A 12,782-nucleotide genomic window follows, 5' to 3' on the forward strand; every position below is an offset into this window, starting at 1 on the left:
CGGAGCGATGGAGCTAACAGGTAAACCTAGTCTCAGTTTCTGCAAAGAACTCCATTGACGAAACATCTACCTAACAGGTAAGCCTACTGCGTCGCGTCAATACTGGTAATCAAATAATGAACTAATGTAAACTCACGTCTCAGTTTCTGCAAAGAATTGAGACGTTCATTCATCCTTTCGCTAGACTTTCTAATGATACTGTAAGTTGTTTTTCTAACCGATATATTGAAATAAAACTTGGAAACTTTTTAGCTTTCGGGCCCGATGTCACCTCTCCCTTGTCCCTGTGCCTTTATCCTTGCGCTCGCACCATCTAGTTGTCCTCCTGTTCCTCAGCTTTGGTTCCCTCGGTCTTCTTCGACTCGGATGTGTTGGATGACAACAAGAGTGGCGGGCTTATAGATGCGGATGAAGAGGAGGAGGATGTGGAGGCTTGTAGCGAGAGTGGCAGGTTTATAGGTGCGGATGAAGAGGAGGATTGAGTAGGACATTTATACTATACTATCTTGTGTGTCGTGTACTCGAATTCAGACACTATTGGTTTTTTTTTGCATGCGATTTAGCTGCTGGTTACTGAGCACTCCGACAAACTATGGGTTCTATATAGCTGCGGGTAGTTGCACGTAGTAGCACTCCTATGAACTACAGTAGTACTGTAGTACTTTGTAGCTGCTAGTAGCCTGCTACGTGATACTATGTAGTACAATGCTGACTACATAGAAGGGACTTGACGACAGAACTACATGCACTACCCTGACTATATAGGTCTATATAGTCAACATGTTTTTTCCTGATGCAGCTCCAGGACGAAAATTTTCATCTGCAGTTTATCAACGAATGTTTGAACCCACAAATTTATCGTTACTGCACCCCAGCCTGGGGAGGCATGTTTGATGTTCATTCTGCTATTTGCACAACTAACTCGTAGTGTTCTCCGAAATGGACGTCAATCAAAATCAGCGGGCGCTGGACGGCGCCGGTGCCGATAGCTCATCGTTATTTGCAAATGTGGCTGTAGCATGAATATTGCATGAATTATCAAACGCACAATAAGGGACTTGCAAAACAAGCATTCTAAGAATAACGGTGTTATAAAAATGCGCGAAGGCAAGGTCGTGCCTGAACTAAAAACTGTTGTCTGATAGCATGGTACACCGGTTCACCCAAGATGAGTCGAACGATAAAAAGAAGAAGCAATCCATGTGAACTTTTCCTCGTTCGTATTTTTGTTGGATGGACTTCCCAGGGACCTAACGCCGAATGAGAGGAAACAACCCTATCTTGGTATTTCTATTTCCGCCTGTGTTGTTTCTTTTCTCTATTAAATCTGCGTACGGGACGGTGGTGCAACACAGCTAGAGTGCTCACCGGTCGGTTTGCTGGTCTCACTGAATCTTCATCGAGGGAGTTCATGCGCTTCGCTGGCACGCGGGATCCAAGTGCGCTAGTAGTTCGGGCGGTCGGAGGTTCATACGGAGGATCATTACAGGGCGATTCATCTTGCTTACTGTCTCTCGAGCTTCCGGATGGTGACTGCTAATGGTTAAGATTAGTCGCATATTGAAATCAAAAGGCATGTTTCTTACAGCTCCTATACGATTGGCTAAAGATGCTTCTAGACCTCGTACCCTAGCTTGAAGTGTCTCGATGAGGTCGTTTCTCTGAAAACCAAAGGAAATCAGCGACGAATTGGAAGAAGCGAATGCTGACTATTCTAATATTGTTATCCTTTTCCGCTATTGTGCAGCCAAACACTTTTGTGGCTTCTTCAGCAAGGCTCTTGACCAGTGTCCATTCGTCATCGTTCTGAAGCGAACGGGATGAGCGGCCATCAAATAATTATACCTATCTTACCAGGTCTCTCTGTTTATGGCAGACGGTGATGTTCATAGATCTTTGAAGAAGTTGCGCTTCAGATCATACAAGGTCCTCAACGCGCGTCTTCAGGACCAGGAGCTCACGGTCTTGATCAAGAGTAGTCTGGGTCAGCTTTAATATAACCTCATCCTTGTCACACAGCTCGCCATGCTGAGAGCCTATTTCACGTTTTAGCTCTTGGATCTGTAGCTCAGTATCATGAGGACGTTGCTCCGCAATCTGCTCCACAACTCTTTGAATGTCTTGCAGTTGAGGAAGGTCTTTTTGGCAGTCTGAAAGCTTCTTCTGAAGGCTGCAAACAAAGTCCCGTTCAGCGGCTGTTGCGGAGTTGGCTTCATCAAGCCCCCGCTGCAACGATCTTTCGCGCTCCTCAAGAACGTTGACATGGCTAATCGATTCATTGTAAATCTTCTTTGGAGTCTATGCCAAGCAATGAATGGACTGGTGGATGTAATATCGGGGTGCACATACCAAAATTGTGGAGTGTGGGGGTTCCCATAGAATTGGTAAGCTTAGCACAAACCTGCAAAGAAAACGGAAGATTACCCGAGCCTCGCTGACACTTTTTTCGGCAAGCTCGAGGGCGATGCATTGGGTGTCAAAACGTGCCTGGAGAACCTACACCAGGGTAAATATGAAGAGACTGAATGACGCGAAGCTGACCTTCAATGACGTTTTCGTGTCTGCAAATCTAATTGCGGTGGTCAGGCTCATCTTATGAATAATGCTTAAGATACTTTTCACGGTAGCTTTCCTCTGCTCGTTTCGCATCCGTCAGCTGTGAGCGCGTGCTTTCGAGCCCATCGAGGAGCGTATCCCGCTCCGATGTGAGGATCATGTTCTGTATTTTGACGTCCTGAGACCTAAAAATATGCTGTTATTAGCACATGAATTGCAAAACACGTAAAAACCCATGCTCTTGTCTCATAGATTCCATCTCTCGCAGCGTGGAATTTATTATAGCTTCGCGTTCTTCCAAGCTGTTGCGCACGGAGTCAGGTAAAAGATAACTTAGCGAATAAACGTAGTGATTACCCTGATTGGCTGTGAGCAAACCGTTCCATGGTTTGCGCAAGTTTGCTTAGGGCGTCGATTGTTTCATGTTTCTGGAGCTCTTGATCCTGGAACATATCTGAAATACTTTCCGCTAGATGGCCATGTGAATTACTATCCATAAAAATGACAATAGCCAAACTTACAGATTTGCTGAAGATCTGACGTTGTAATGAACTTTCTATCATGCCCGAAATGCCGTGTTGATTTCCCATAGGAAGGGGTGACTCACTCTCAGTAATTTTAGCCCGTAGCTCATCTACAGCAGCGCTAGTCTTACCAAAATTGAGAAAACACATTGTGGCATTTGAAAAAGGTTAACAGGGTAAGAGAGGGGTACGAGCTTACAATAATCACTTGTCCATATCTGATGGCCCATGGGAAGATATAGCTACTTATAGTCACTGCTAGGTACCCAGGCTTTGTACAGCTCCGGCAAGCACCGGTGGCTAGGCTGTGCATAGCGCACACTCGCGAGAAGTATCTACTTAATGTCATTATGATAGTATCACGAGGTGGGAGGTATCATTCTGAGCTAATTGCTGCATTCAAATGTCGTGTCGGGGTGTTGATGACCTGCCGTCCATATCGGGTAATCTCTCAGTTGTGCAATTTTTGTGATGGTAAGCCGGAAAACAAAAATAACCAGTCAGGTATGGACCACAAGAAAAGATGTCACGTGACAGCAGAATATTACGGGTGTCACTAGATATATTTGATCAGTTGTTTGGTCTTATGATTGTTGATTGTTTGTTAATGTCGATTTATCCAACCTGTAGCTCCCAACACTTCCGCAGCACATAAACTGCATCTGCAGGTCCCAGCGCTGCTTCTGCAGCACCTAAACTGCATCTGCAAGCATCAAGCTTTGCGTCTGCAGGCATCATGCGCTGCATCTGCAGTATCTAAATTTGCACCTTTCGTTTTACCTTGACGCTCTGGAAACTTTGGATGCATGGAGTGCCGTTTCAGATCTGAGCTAGATCCCGGTGCGTGGCGTACCTCTAAGATCTGAGCTAGATCTGGTGCGCCCCGTAGCTTACTCTGGCCTCTACAAGCATTCTGGTTTGGATGTGCGGAGCGCCGTTTCAGATCTGAGCTAGATCCTGGCGCGCGGCGTACTTCTAAGATCTGAGCTAGATCTGGTGCGCCCCATAGCTTACTCTGGCCTCGACAAGTGTTTTAGTTTGGATGCGCGGAGCGCCGTTTTGGAATATCATACTTTTTATCTACTCTATTTTGTTAATCTCTACGTTACTTGAAACCTGGTGCATCCCCTATTCCTCGAGCCTTTTTAACGACTCGTTTGCTCTTGCGTTGTCAGTCGAAAATTACTACCACCATCCCGTGCGGACCACGCCCCTCATCACAACCTAATCAAGTCCATCAACTCACAAGAAGTGATGAAGGTTGCACGGTGGGTCGACGTCCGGACTTTCATACCCCTACTCGCGTTCATTTTGTATGACGTCTTTTGACTGCAGCCTGATACTTTAACGGTGTATAGGTCAGTCTATTGATTCAGACTAACCAAAATGTATAGACTAATATCTCGTTGCAGACTCCCAAGTGGAAAAAGGCATACACACGCTTTGTATGTGCTGATTGATCGCCTCCGCTAACGTCATTTCACTACGCTTTTCTTTCAGTGACTATCGTTGTTTCAAAAGGTGCATTGGTGCAATTCGCTCAGAACACATTGCCGGGCAGAGCTCCACTGGAGCCGCCGACATTGATCAAGTTCATAAGCAAGCCAAAGAGTACAGTGGTACATTGGCTATTCTGAATAAGTTCCCACCAACTCATTTCACTCTTGAGAGCTGTCAGTCGTCCTACGACAAGATGCTTTAATTGAAGGGACTTCAGCTCTTTCCCCAACTCGAACCCAGCGAAGGGATAGCCAGATGTGTGAGTAGTTTCGGCATCGTCTGCTAAGTTCTATTCAACAGAGGGGTTTTGACAGGTCCACGCTCAGAATTTTAATGCATAGCGCTCTGCCTCTCTCTCATCTCACAGCCTCGTCATCGCGGGTGACTCCCTTGCCTCCGAAGTCTGCGTGCTCGCCTCCCGTATTCCCCTTCTTCCGCAATGCAGGTCAGTTTAAGCATTTTCAGTGTCTTGCGTAGAAACCTCACTTGACCAGCAGGCTCCCCAGCTCCTGCCTTCTTACGCACGCTTCACCCTCTACTACCACCGCTTCATGCAAATTTTTTCGAGCTGTTAGATTCCGAATTAGAGAAAGTCGACTCTTTTTATTCCGAACGAGAGAAGGAAATGCGAGACCGCGGCAGGCTGCTCAAAGAGCATCTTAATGAACTTGGGCAACGTCGCAAGAAGTACTACGCCAGTCTACTGTTCAGCGTACGCGCTTTCTTCTGTTTTTTGAGACGTTCTAACTCCGTGCGTTGCGTGGCTTGCCCTTGCGTTTACCGTCATTTTCAATCCCATCTCAGCCAGGTCATATCATCTGCGTCTACGATTCGAGCTAATATGTTTTTAAAATTGTATAGAACATCCTCCGGGGTCATTCGCGATGGTGGCTTATCAAGAGCGTTGCAAGACTAGGCGTCAGCGGGGCGCAAGGATGCTCACCAGAGTCTCATAACTGCTTGATGCTTTTGACATCGGGATGGCAGACAATGATGGGCTGAGGACTGACATCATCTTAGAGGCGCCGAAGCGCCGAGCCAGGTGGGATTTCTATATCGTGTCAATGGACGTAGTGGACGTAACAAGGACGCAGGAGCACAACGCAGTGTTGATGAACTGAGGAAGGTCATTTTTGTGTGGTTTCTAGCAAGGGAGAGAAGGAATGAGGTGGCACCACTTACAGGGGACAAGAACATCAGCATAATCTGAGTGATTGAAGGCCAACGCGAACCATTCTGTCAAAAACTGGAAGAATTGGTATGGGCATTTCTTGCCCAGCCTAGCTCGACTTGGCGAAGGTAGTCACGATTTTTTTTTCCAGTTTTTGTCCTTTGCAGAGTAGCTCTATGTAGGACATTACAATCTAGTCTATGGGACTCCCTGAGTCCCTTCGCATCTCCAGGCGCACAAATGCCCTGGTGTGAGGCGTACCCCCACCAGTCCGCCGTTCCTGCCGGCCGTTTTAGGTGCACCGCCCTGTTTGATGGGATGACTTTTTACAGATATTAACAATGGATGAGTGGCTATCATATGTAATGTATTAACACGTACTCAGTTGTCAGTGACAACAGGTACAGGAGTCGGGAGGGACGCAAACAAAAGTAATGGTGGCCGGTGGTCCATTTGGCTACCTTTGAGTTCGTTTGGCTGATGCCGCTTCGTTTTCAGGTGACTCCGTGTAGGTGAGCGAGGTATTTGTGGTGATACAAGGTAAAGGTACAGAGTGATGGTACATTGGTGGTACATTGGAGAGATTTGGGAGATGGGAGATGTTTCATTGGCAGGTTGAGCATCTGCTAAGGTGTTAAGGTCGTACTCTCGTAGGATCGGATCCGAAGGACTTCAGCCTCAGCTCGTATGCTGTGCCCCTTTCCCAAGTACTGTCCCTTATTTCAGAGACTAACAATAACGTGTCCGAAGGTCCGGACGGGTCTCGTAGTTATATCCGGATGACTTCCGGATATCGGAAACACGTATAAGACTAATCCGGACGGATCCGGACTAGAAACAAACAGAGTATAGACTATCCGAAGATAGAGGCGGAGACGTAGACTATCGGAATCGATCCGAAGTCTCAGAGATCGACAAGAGTTGATTAGACTCAAGTCCGGAGGACAGAAAGAGGACAAACTAAGATGATATTCGAACTGAGGTACTACAGGAAATATACACGGGTTTATATACTAAGAGGATAACGGAAGGATCAATAAGCAAAGGTCCGAGGCTATGTATGAAGCATATGCAAAGCTTATCAAACGCAAGTCGGAAATGAAGCATAGGATAACGGATCAGTAATCATACCAGTAATAAGTATAACCGAGACACCGGGAAGAGGAAATACCGAATAGGCTGTGTTTAACGTTATATGAACAGGAAATGAATTAAGAAGCTTATCGGATATCGGACCAGACGCGGATCTATGCATCGGACCGGACCGGATCTAAGGGTCCGAAGTCCGGAAGAGAAGCGTGAATATATGGGATATGACATAAGGGGTGACTGCGTTATTCTGTTGGCGGGCGTGGTAATGGGATCTCACCGAGCGTCGACTTGAGTCTTTGCGTTGCGTTGATGTAGCGGACCAGGTGTGGAGTGGCTAGTCACGAATTGCTGTGCGAAAACTCCATACTCCTTCTGCATCGGTGACAGGAGCTGAGAGAGATTGCCGAAACTACATGCTGTGAGATTCTTGCCTGTGAATTGCATTTTGCGAACTGAAACATGCGCAGGTTTTAACGATTATCTGTACTCCCGAAGACTCCGTCACGCTTGCAGATGTGGAGTCGATCATTAATATTTGTGTTAAAAGTCTTGAACACGGTGACCAGGTGACAACGCAATCGCTGGCGCAGTTAGTGGGACATATGCTTGCGGCCACCCAAATGGAACGTGCCGCGGCAGTCGCAGAGCAGTCACAAAAAGGCAAGAAGGAACAAGAAGACTCTGATATCTCTACTCCTGCACATATTAATATTGTGGCCGAAATTACCAAAATCCTTTTGATGCCAGGAGATATGCTATCACAAATCTCCACCCAGTTTAATAAAGCTCTCAGCCGCAAACTCGTGCGGAAATCTTCATGTTTTACGTCACACTACTGGCAAAACTTGGGCCAGTATTTGTGAGAGCCAATTATTCTCTACTTGTTGGTCATCTCATGACCGAGATCATATCCTATCCCAAGAATGGAGCCACAAGATATGGCAAACTCTCTATCCGGAAGCTAGTCGGCGCTCTTTTACGAGAGCTAATAGTAGTACGAATGCTGACCGAGCAGGGACAAATAGCCGCAATTCAAGATCTTTCCTCATCATATTTGAAAAGATGGCCAGCATTAATGCTGGGGCAGGTAGCTCCATCTTCATCTATCCTGACGATAGCACTGGAGGAGGTTGCAGGTCTGTTGCAACAACTAAGCCATGCACCTCCGCCAGTTCAGGTAAGTCCTGCGAAGTTGCAACTTTGATATATTCCTAAACTTGGCATAGGACGCTGTCTCTGCACCATTGACGACGCTGCTTACACATCCAAGCCACTCAGTTCGTGTCAATGCGAGTTGCACCCTCCGTTGCTTCTGCTATTCTACCCCTCCTCCGTCTACCGAAGGCAATGTTGGCGATCACATAGTCTTTACAACGCGACATCGAATCCCTTCAATCTCCTGCAGCTCCTTCGGACATTGATCGCCAGACACTTGGTCATTCCTATGGTTTGGCAGCTCTTGCCGTCGTTGTGCCACATTGCCCCCTATATGTGTCTTTTGACGTGTCAGCCGGCGTTCTCGACACCACCGCTCAACTCCTTAAGCTCACTAGTGATCATGATGTTCATATCGCAGCAGTAGAGGTTGAAGTTGTCTGGACGTTGATTGCCTCGCTGATGCTGCTTGGACCAAATTTTGTCCGCTCACATCTACCTCAGCTACTGGTACTTTAGCGTAATGCATTACTGAAGCCTAGCATGAAAGACAATGTTTCACTCCAGTCAGCTGCCGAGCGGAGGTTTCTCCTGCATGTCCATGAAAGTGCGCTTGGAGCAATCCCTTGTTTTTTTGTTTGACAATAGCCAACTCGCCACTCTCGATGTCGCACGGATAATCTCATCTCTACTTGGAAATGCCCTCTCATTTTCAAATGTGTTCTTGTCACAGATTATTGAAGAAGCTTCTGAACCCTCGGTAACTGAAGATACTGGACCATCCATTCGGACTCATGAGGCTTCTCTTCAATGTAGAGCATACCAATGATTCCCCGCTCTTGGAACTTCCACTTTAACGGATTCTGTGCAATCAAGCTTATTGCAGCCTGTCCTTACTGTTTTTGTGGGTCCCAATATCAATAACATATCTGCAATGTAAGCCTCAATTGTGTCTACCTCCGGTAGTTTCACTTCAATCTGGCAGATGACCGTCGGATGGTTATGTATACATTTGAAATATCTGAAGATGGGGTCGACCGAAGCACAACGTCTGAAAGTTCTCGCCAAGGTCACAGCAACGGTGGTAGCATAGAACACTCAATAAATGCCCTGGTAAGACATTGTCATATGTGAATCTTCCTGCCAATGTTGATCTACGCATCTAGCTACGCAGGCCGATACTAGGAGCTTGCAAGCACGACGCTCTTTCTCTTTCTATAATAAACCCGTCAGAAGAGGAAGACCGGTCTTTCAATGCTTCACCACCTCACTGTGGGAAGTAAAAACACTGATTTTCAGTGTATAGAATACTGAAAGTCAGCGTCCAAAATACTGACTTTCAGTGTTTTGTGTATCATGACCGCAGTCCATGTCTGAATTAGAAGATAGGCAGTGCGAGAATTCAGTACCCAGAACCCTGAAAGTGACATTTTTCAGTGTCGAAGACACTGAGGTCGGAATGACAGTACACTGAATGGCACTGAGTAAAATACTGACATTGTGATGTTCGTGGTACTGAAAATAACGACTCGAGACACTGAAAATCATGCACTACTAGGACTTGGACAATCATTGAGATCTCACTGTAAATTCACCATTTGTGATGCTGAATCTTGATGAGTATCATTACAATATACACTGGATGAGTGTGAGAACAAGACATATACATTATGAATAAAAATCGAAATAACAATAACAAGTCTGTGCGTGAAATTCTGAAAGGCGTGCGAGAAGTCCAAGGTTGACAGTGTTCGTGAGGTGAGTCCAAAAATCGAGTCCACAACGAAGAGTGCAGTGCGAGATGAAGTCAGGTGTGCTTGAAAAAAGAGGTTAGTGGTGCCGGGTGCGTTTTCTTTTGAAGGTGGGACCCTGTAGGAGCATACTCAGCCAGCATGGGAAGAAATACGTACTGGAATAGGCTCTTCCTCAATGGGCATGACCGCTGCCTTGGTTTTGCTGCGTGTCCGTTTTCGAGCAGGGGACTGAGACATGAGTGGAGATGACAGGGTAATCAAATATACACGAGCATAAAAGCACTCACTGGCGGTAGTGGAGTCAGTTGAGAGAGAGTGCTGTCTGGTGGACAGGAAGTTGTAGTTGAGCATTCTTGACTTGGGCAGTCAGAAGAGGACCGCATGACATTGGGATGTTGAGACGGTCCAGGTTGTGGAAGTGTAGCCTGTTCATTGTGATGGATAGACGGTCAGTGAATGTCTGAAAATATAAATGAAAGCACCTCTATGAGCCGAACTGTTGCCCGGCGCAACCTTGGCGGACCACCTTTACTAGACCGGTTGTCATGGATAGCAACTCTGATGTTGGACTTTGAGCGCTGGATGTTGGTCCTGTAGATCTGGTCTAGTTCCTCGTCCGAGTCAAGAGCAGGATGCAAGTCGATTCCAGCTGATCTACTATCTAGCCGAATGGTGTGAGCTTCTGCGATGGTGATGCCGAACCTGTGTGCAATTGCACTAGTAGCGACGTATGGGACGAGAATAAAGTCTGTGAACTTTTTGACATCAAGTGGGCGAATGGTGTTGAGCGGGAGAGTTGATGTCCGAAACATTCCTTCGAGCGCATGAGCAATGATGTGCTCTCCTTTTGGACCATAGCTGCAAGAATAAAAGTTACCAGCAATTGTCAAAAGCCAAGTACGACACTCACAAGCCGGCTGTTGAAAAAATGTAGATTGAAGAAGAGACACCTTTCCTGTCCCTTGTGAACGCATGAAGACACGCCTCCTCGGTATTTTCTTTGTAATACTGGGAAAGACAGTCGAGAAATGACTTCCAGACAACATGTTCAGCTCGAACACCTCGATCTGAAATGAGTGCAGCGATGTCAGCTTTCAATGACCATGTAAAATCATTTAGTGCAACAAAATCAGGTGATACCGGCCAACCACGCAGAGTGATATCTCGACGTCAGTGTGCCAGACGGTTCTCAGATTTGATGGCAGAACAAATGTAGAGCGTAGTACGAAGGACGTTGCGAGTGTCATCACCATCCCGCTGAATGAAGGCAGCGCGGTCATGGAACAACTCGACAAACTCGGCTGACGGGACAGTAGGGACATGGTCTTCACAATCGTCATCTGGGCAGAACTTTGGGATGTCTTCGCTGTGCTGGGATCCAGAATGTGGTGCTGGTGTGTCTTCATGGACATCACGACACGCTGACTCGGATGAGGTCTTTGCTTTGGGTTTGATAGGCCGGGGGCGTGGCTAGGGGCAGGCTACATATTTGAGATTAAAAAATGCACGAAAGGGCATACCTTTAAAGGAATCTTCAACACTGTCTTCGACGATGATGTCGAAGAAGCCTGGACTTGTGGCTGACCAACACCAGATCATGGAGGTAAGTTACACATGGGTTTGTCGAGGTCACTTACTGGTGTTGTTGCCATGGCAGTCTCACCGCTACTACAAGGCTGTGGAGCCACGGTCTTGGCCTTCTTACTGGTTCTCGTGACTTTGGATGTACCGCTAATACGAGTCTTGGCTGCTGTCGTGGGCCTTTTGTTTACCTGAGGGTCAGTGCGAGGTGCTTGGAGTGCCTCCTTTGCCCGTTTGGCTTCTGAAGGGCCATAAGTGCAGCCAAGCAACATAATATGAGTGCAACTCACTCAAAAAATTCTCGACTCGCTTCTTGAAGAGCTCTGCGATATCAGCAGGCAGGCCTCCTTCACTTCCTGGCCCAATCTCCTCGGAGTCCAAGTCTTCATCTGACCCAGGGTCCGTCTCGCTACTATCATCTGAGTTGGAGTGAGCTGCAGGAGCTGGCAACTTCGCACGGCCGGTGGATGTATGCGTCCGAGTCGACTCGTTATGGCTTGAGAGTGTGATCTATATAAAATGAATAGTCAATGGTCAAATGACAGGCCATTGTTACATACCTTATTTGAGCTGGGCGCGTCGTAACCCATCCTTCTCCTATAGTTGGCGTGATTTCGTAAGAATTGTTGCAAAAAATCTTTGACAGGCCAGCCATCCTTAAAGTGTGTGAGGTATGGGATTTCGAGCATGGCCTATCAGTATCATTAGCGCATATATGCATGTATGATGACAAAAAATATGTACCAATGTGATTATGGTGCCTAGCAGCGTTGGCGGCTGGTATCTAATGGTGGTCTCAAGGCGTAGACCATTGTCCTTGGCGATTTCGATGATCTTGTACTTCAGAATGTCTGTGAGAATCCACGCAGATAGAAAAAAATGCTTACTCGAATTTTCTTATAAATGGTATCCCTATCATCCAGATTCATAGTGTGCTGTAAATTGAAATGTCGTCCAGCAGTACCATCAGGACGCGTAATTGCGCCCTTCTTCTGACATGCCTTGAGTTTCTTGCAGGCCTCTTTCTCACCTAGATTTTTCGCAGTTAGGACACTTGACTAATGCTAACATAGGACTTACGCATCACGTGTTGTACCTCCTGCTCATTGGCATCAACTTGCCTCTGTAGCGCTCGGAACTTCTTCTTGGTTCCTAGAGTAGGCTTGTTAGTAGTCCGTGTGCGAGGCATGGTTAGCAGTAAGTGGTAGGGGTTATTTACGTGTTGTTTGCATCAACCGAAGCCAATGTTTGGTTGTGTTAATGGTTACGTGATTATTACAACCGAAATTTTCACCAAGACCGGTTCTAAGTATGTACACACGTACAAATATATGACTTGTTCAGCTCCGAACTGGAGGCGATACATACAGTGCGGCTTGGAAGCTAGCACGGACGCCAATGGTTCAGGTGTAGCAAGTTGTACTAGTACTGTGAGATGTACAAGTTCTC

At 46.6% G+C, this 12,782-nt stretch overlaps 4 protein-coding genes across 4 annotated transcripts; 2 read left to right on the forward strand and 2 right to left on the reverse strand.

The window, feature by feature from the left end:
• Positions 1-956: 956 nt before the first annotated feature.
• Positions 957-3,230, reverse strand: HD556DRAFT_1311881 (uncharacterized protein; the record flags this gene model as incomplete). Its single annotated transcript, XM_041300587.1, has 15 exons — positions 957-1,012; positions 1,049-1,074; positions 1,156-1,250; positions 1,369-1,533; positions 1,587-1,661; positions 1,711-1,806; positions 1,855-1,910; positions 1,962-2,298; positions 2,350-2,496; positions 2,542-2,569; positions 2,616-2,741; positions 2,790-2,858; positions 2,935-3,025; positions 3,078-3,092; positions 3,164-3,230. 15 exons carry the CDS (start codon positions 3,228-3,230, stop codon positions 957-959), a joined length of 1,449 nt encoding a protein of 482 aa, XP_041155810.1.
• A 1,683-nt stretch (positions 3,231-4,913) lies between these two features.
• Positions 4,914-5,420, forward strand: HD556DRAFT_1447652 (uncharacterized protein; the record flags this gene model as incomplete). The annotated part of the gene is made up of 3 exons (XM_041307316.1): positions 4,914-5,025; positions 5,078-5,331; positions 5,385-5,420. The coding sequence occupies 3 exons, from the start codon at positions 4,914-4,916 to the stop codon at positions 5,418-5,420; spliced, it is 402 nt and encodes a 133-aa protein (XP_041155811.1).
• Positions 5,421-7,660: 2,240 nt separating this feature from the next.
• On the forward strand, positions 7,661-8,539 carry HD556DRAFT_1496522 (uncharacterized protein; the record flags this gene model as incomplete). The annotated part of the gene is made up of 3 exons (XM_041308890.1): positions 7,661-8,020; positions 8,070-8,120; positions 8,209-8,539. The coding sequence occupies 3 exons, from the start codon at positions 7,661-7,663 to the stop codon at positions 8,515-8,517; spliced, it is 720 nt and encodes a 239-aa protein (XP_041155812.1). The 3' UTR covers positions 8,518-8,539.
• A 1,803-nt stretch (positions 8,540-10,342) lies between these two features.
• On the reverse strand, positions 10,343-10,609 carry HD556DRAFT_1194769 (uncharacterized protein; the record flags this gene model as incomplete). The annotated part of the gene is made up of 1 exon (XM_041296253.1): positions 10,343-10,609. A coding segment is annotated over one exon (267 nt), but the record flags the coding sequence as incomplete, so codon positions are not given.
• Between the last annotated feature and the right edge of the window lie 2,173 nt (positions 10,610-12,782).

Source organism: Suillus plorans (assembly GCF_016647745.1).
Source record: "Suillus plorans strain S12 chromosome Unknown HD556scaffold_66, whole genome shotgun sequence".
Lineage (NCBI taxonomy): Eukaryota > Fungi > Basidiomycota > Agaricomycetes > Boletales > Suillaceae > Suillus > Suillus plorans.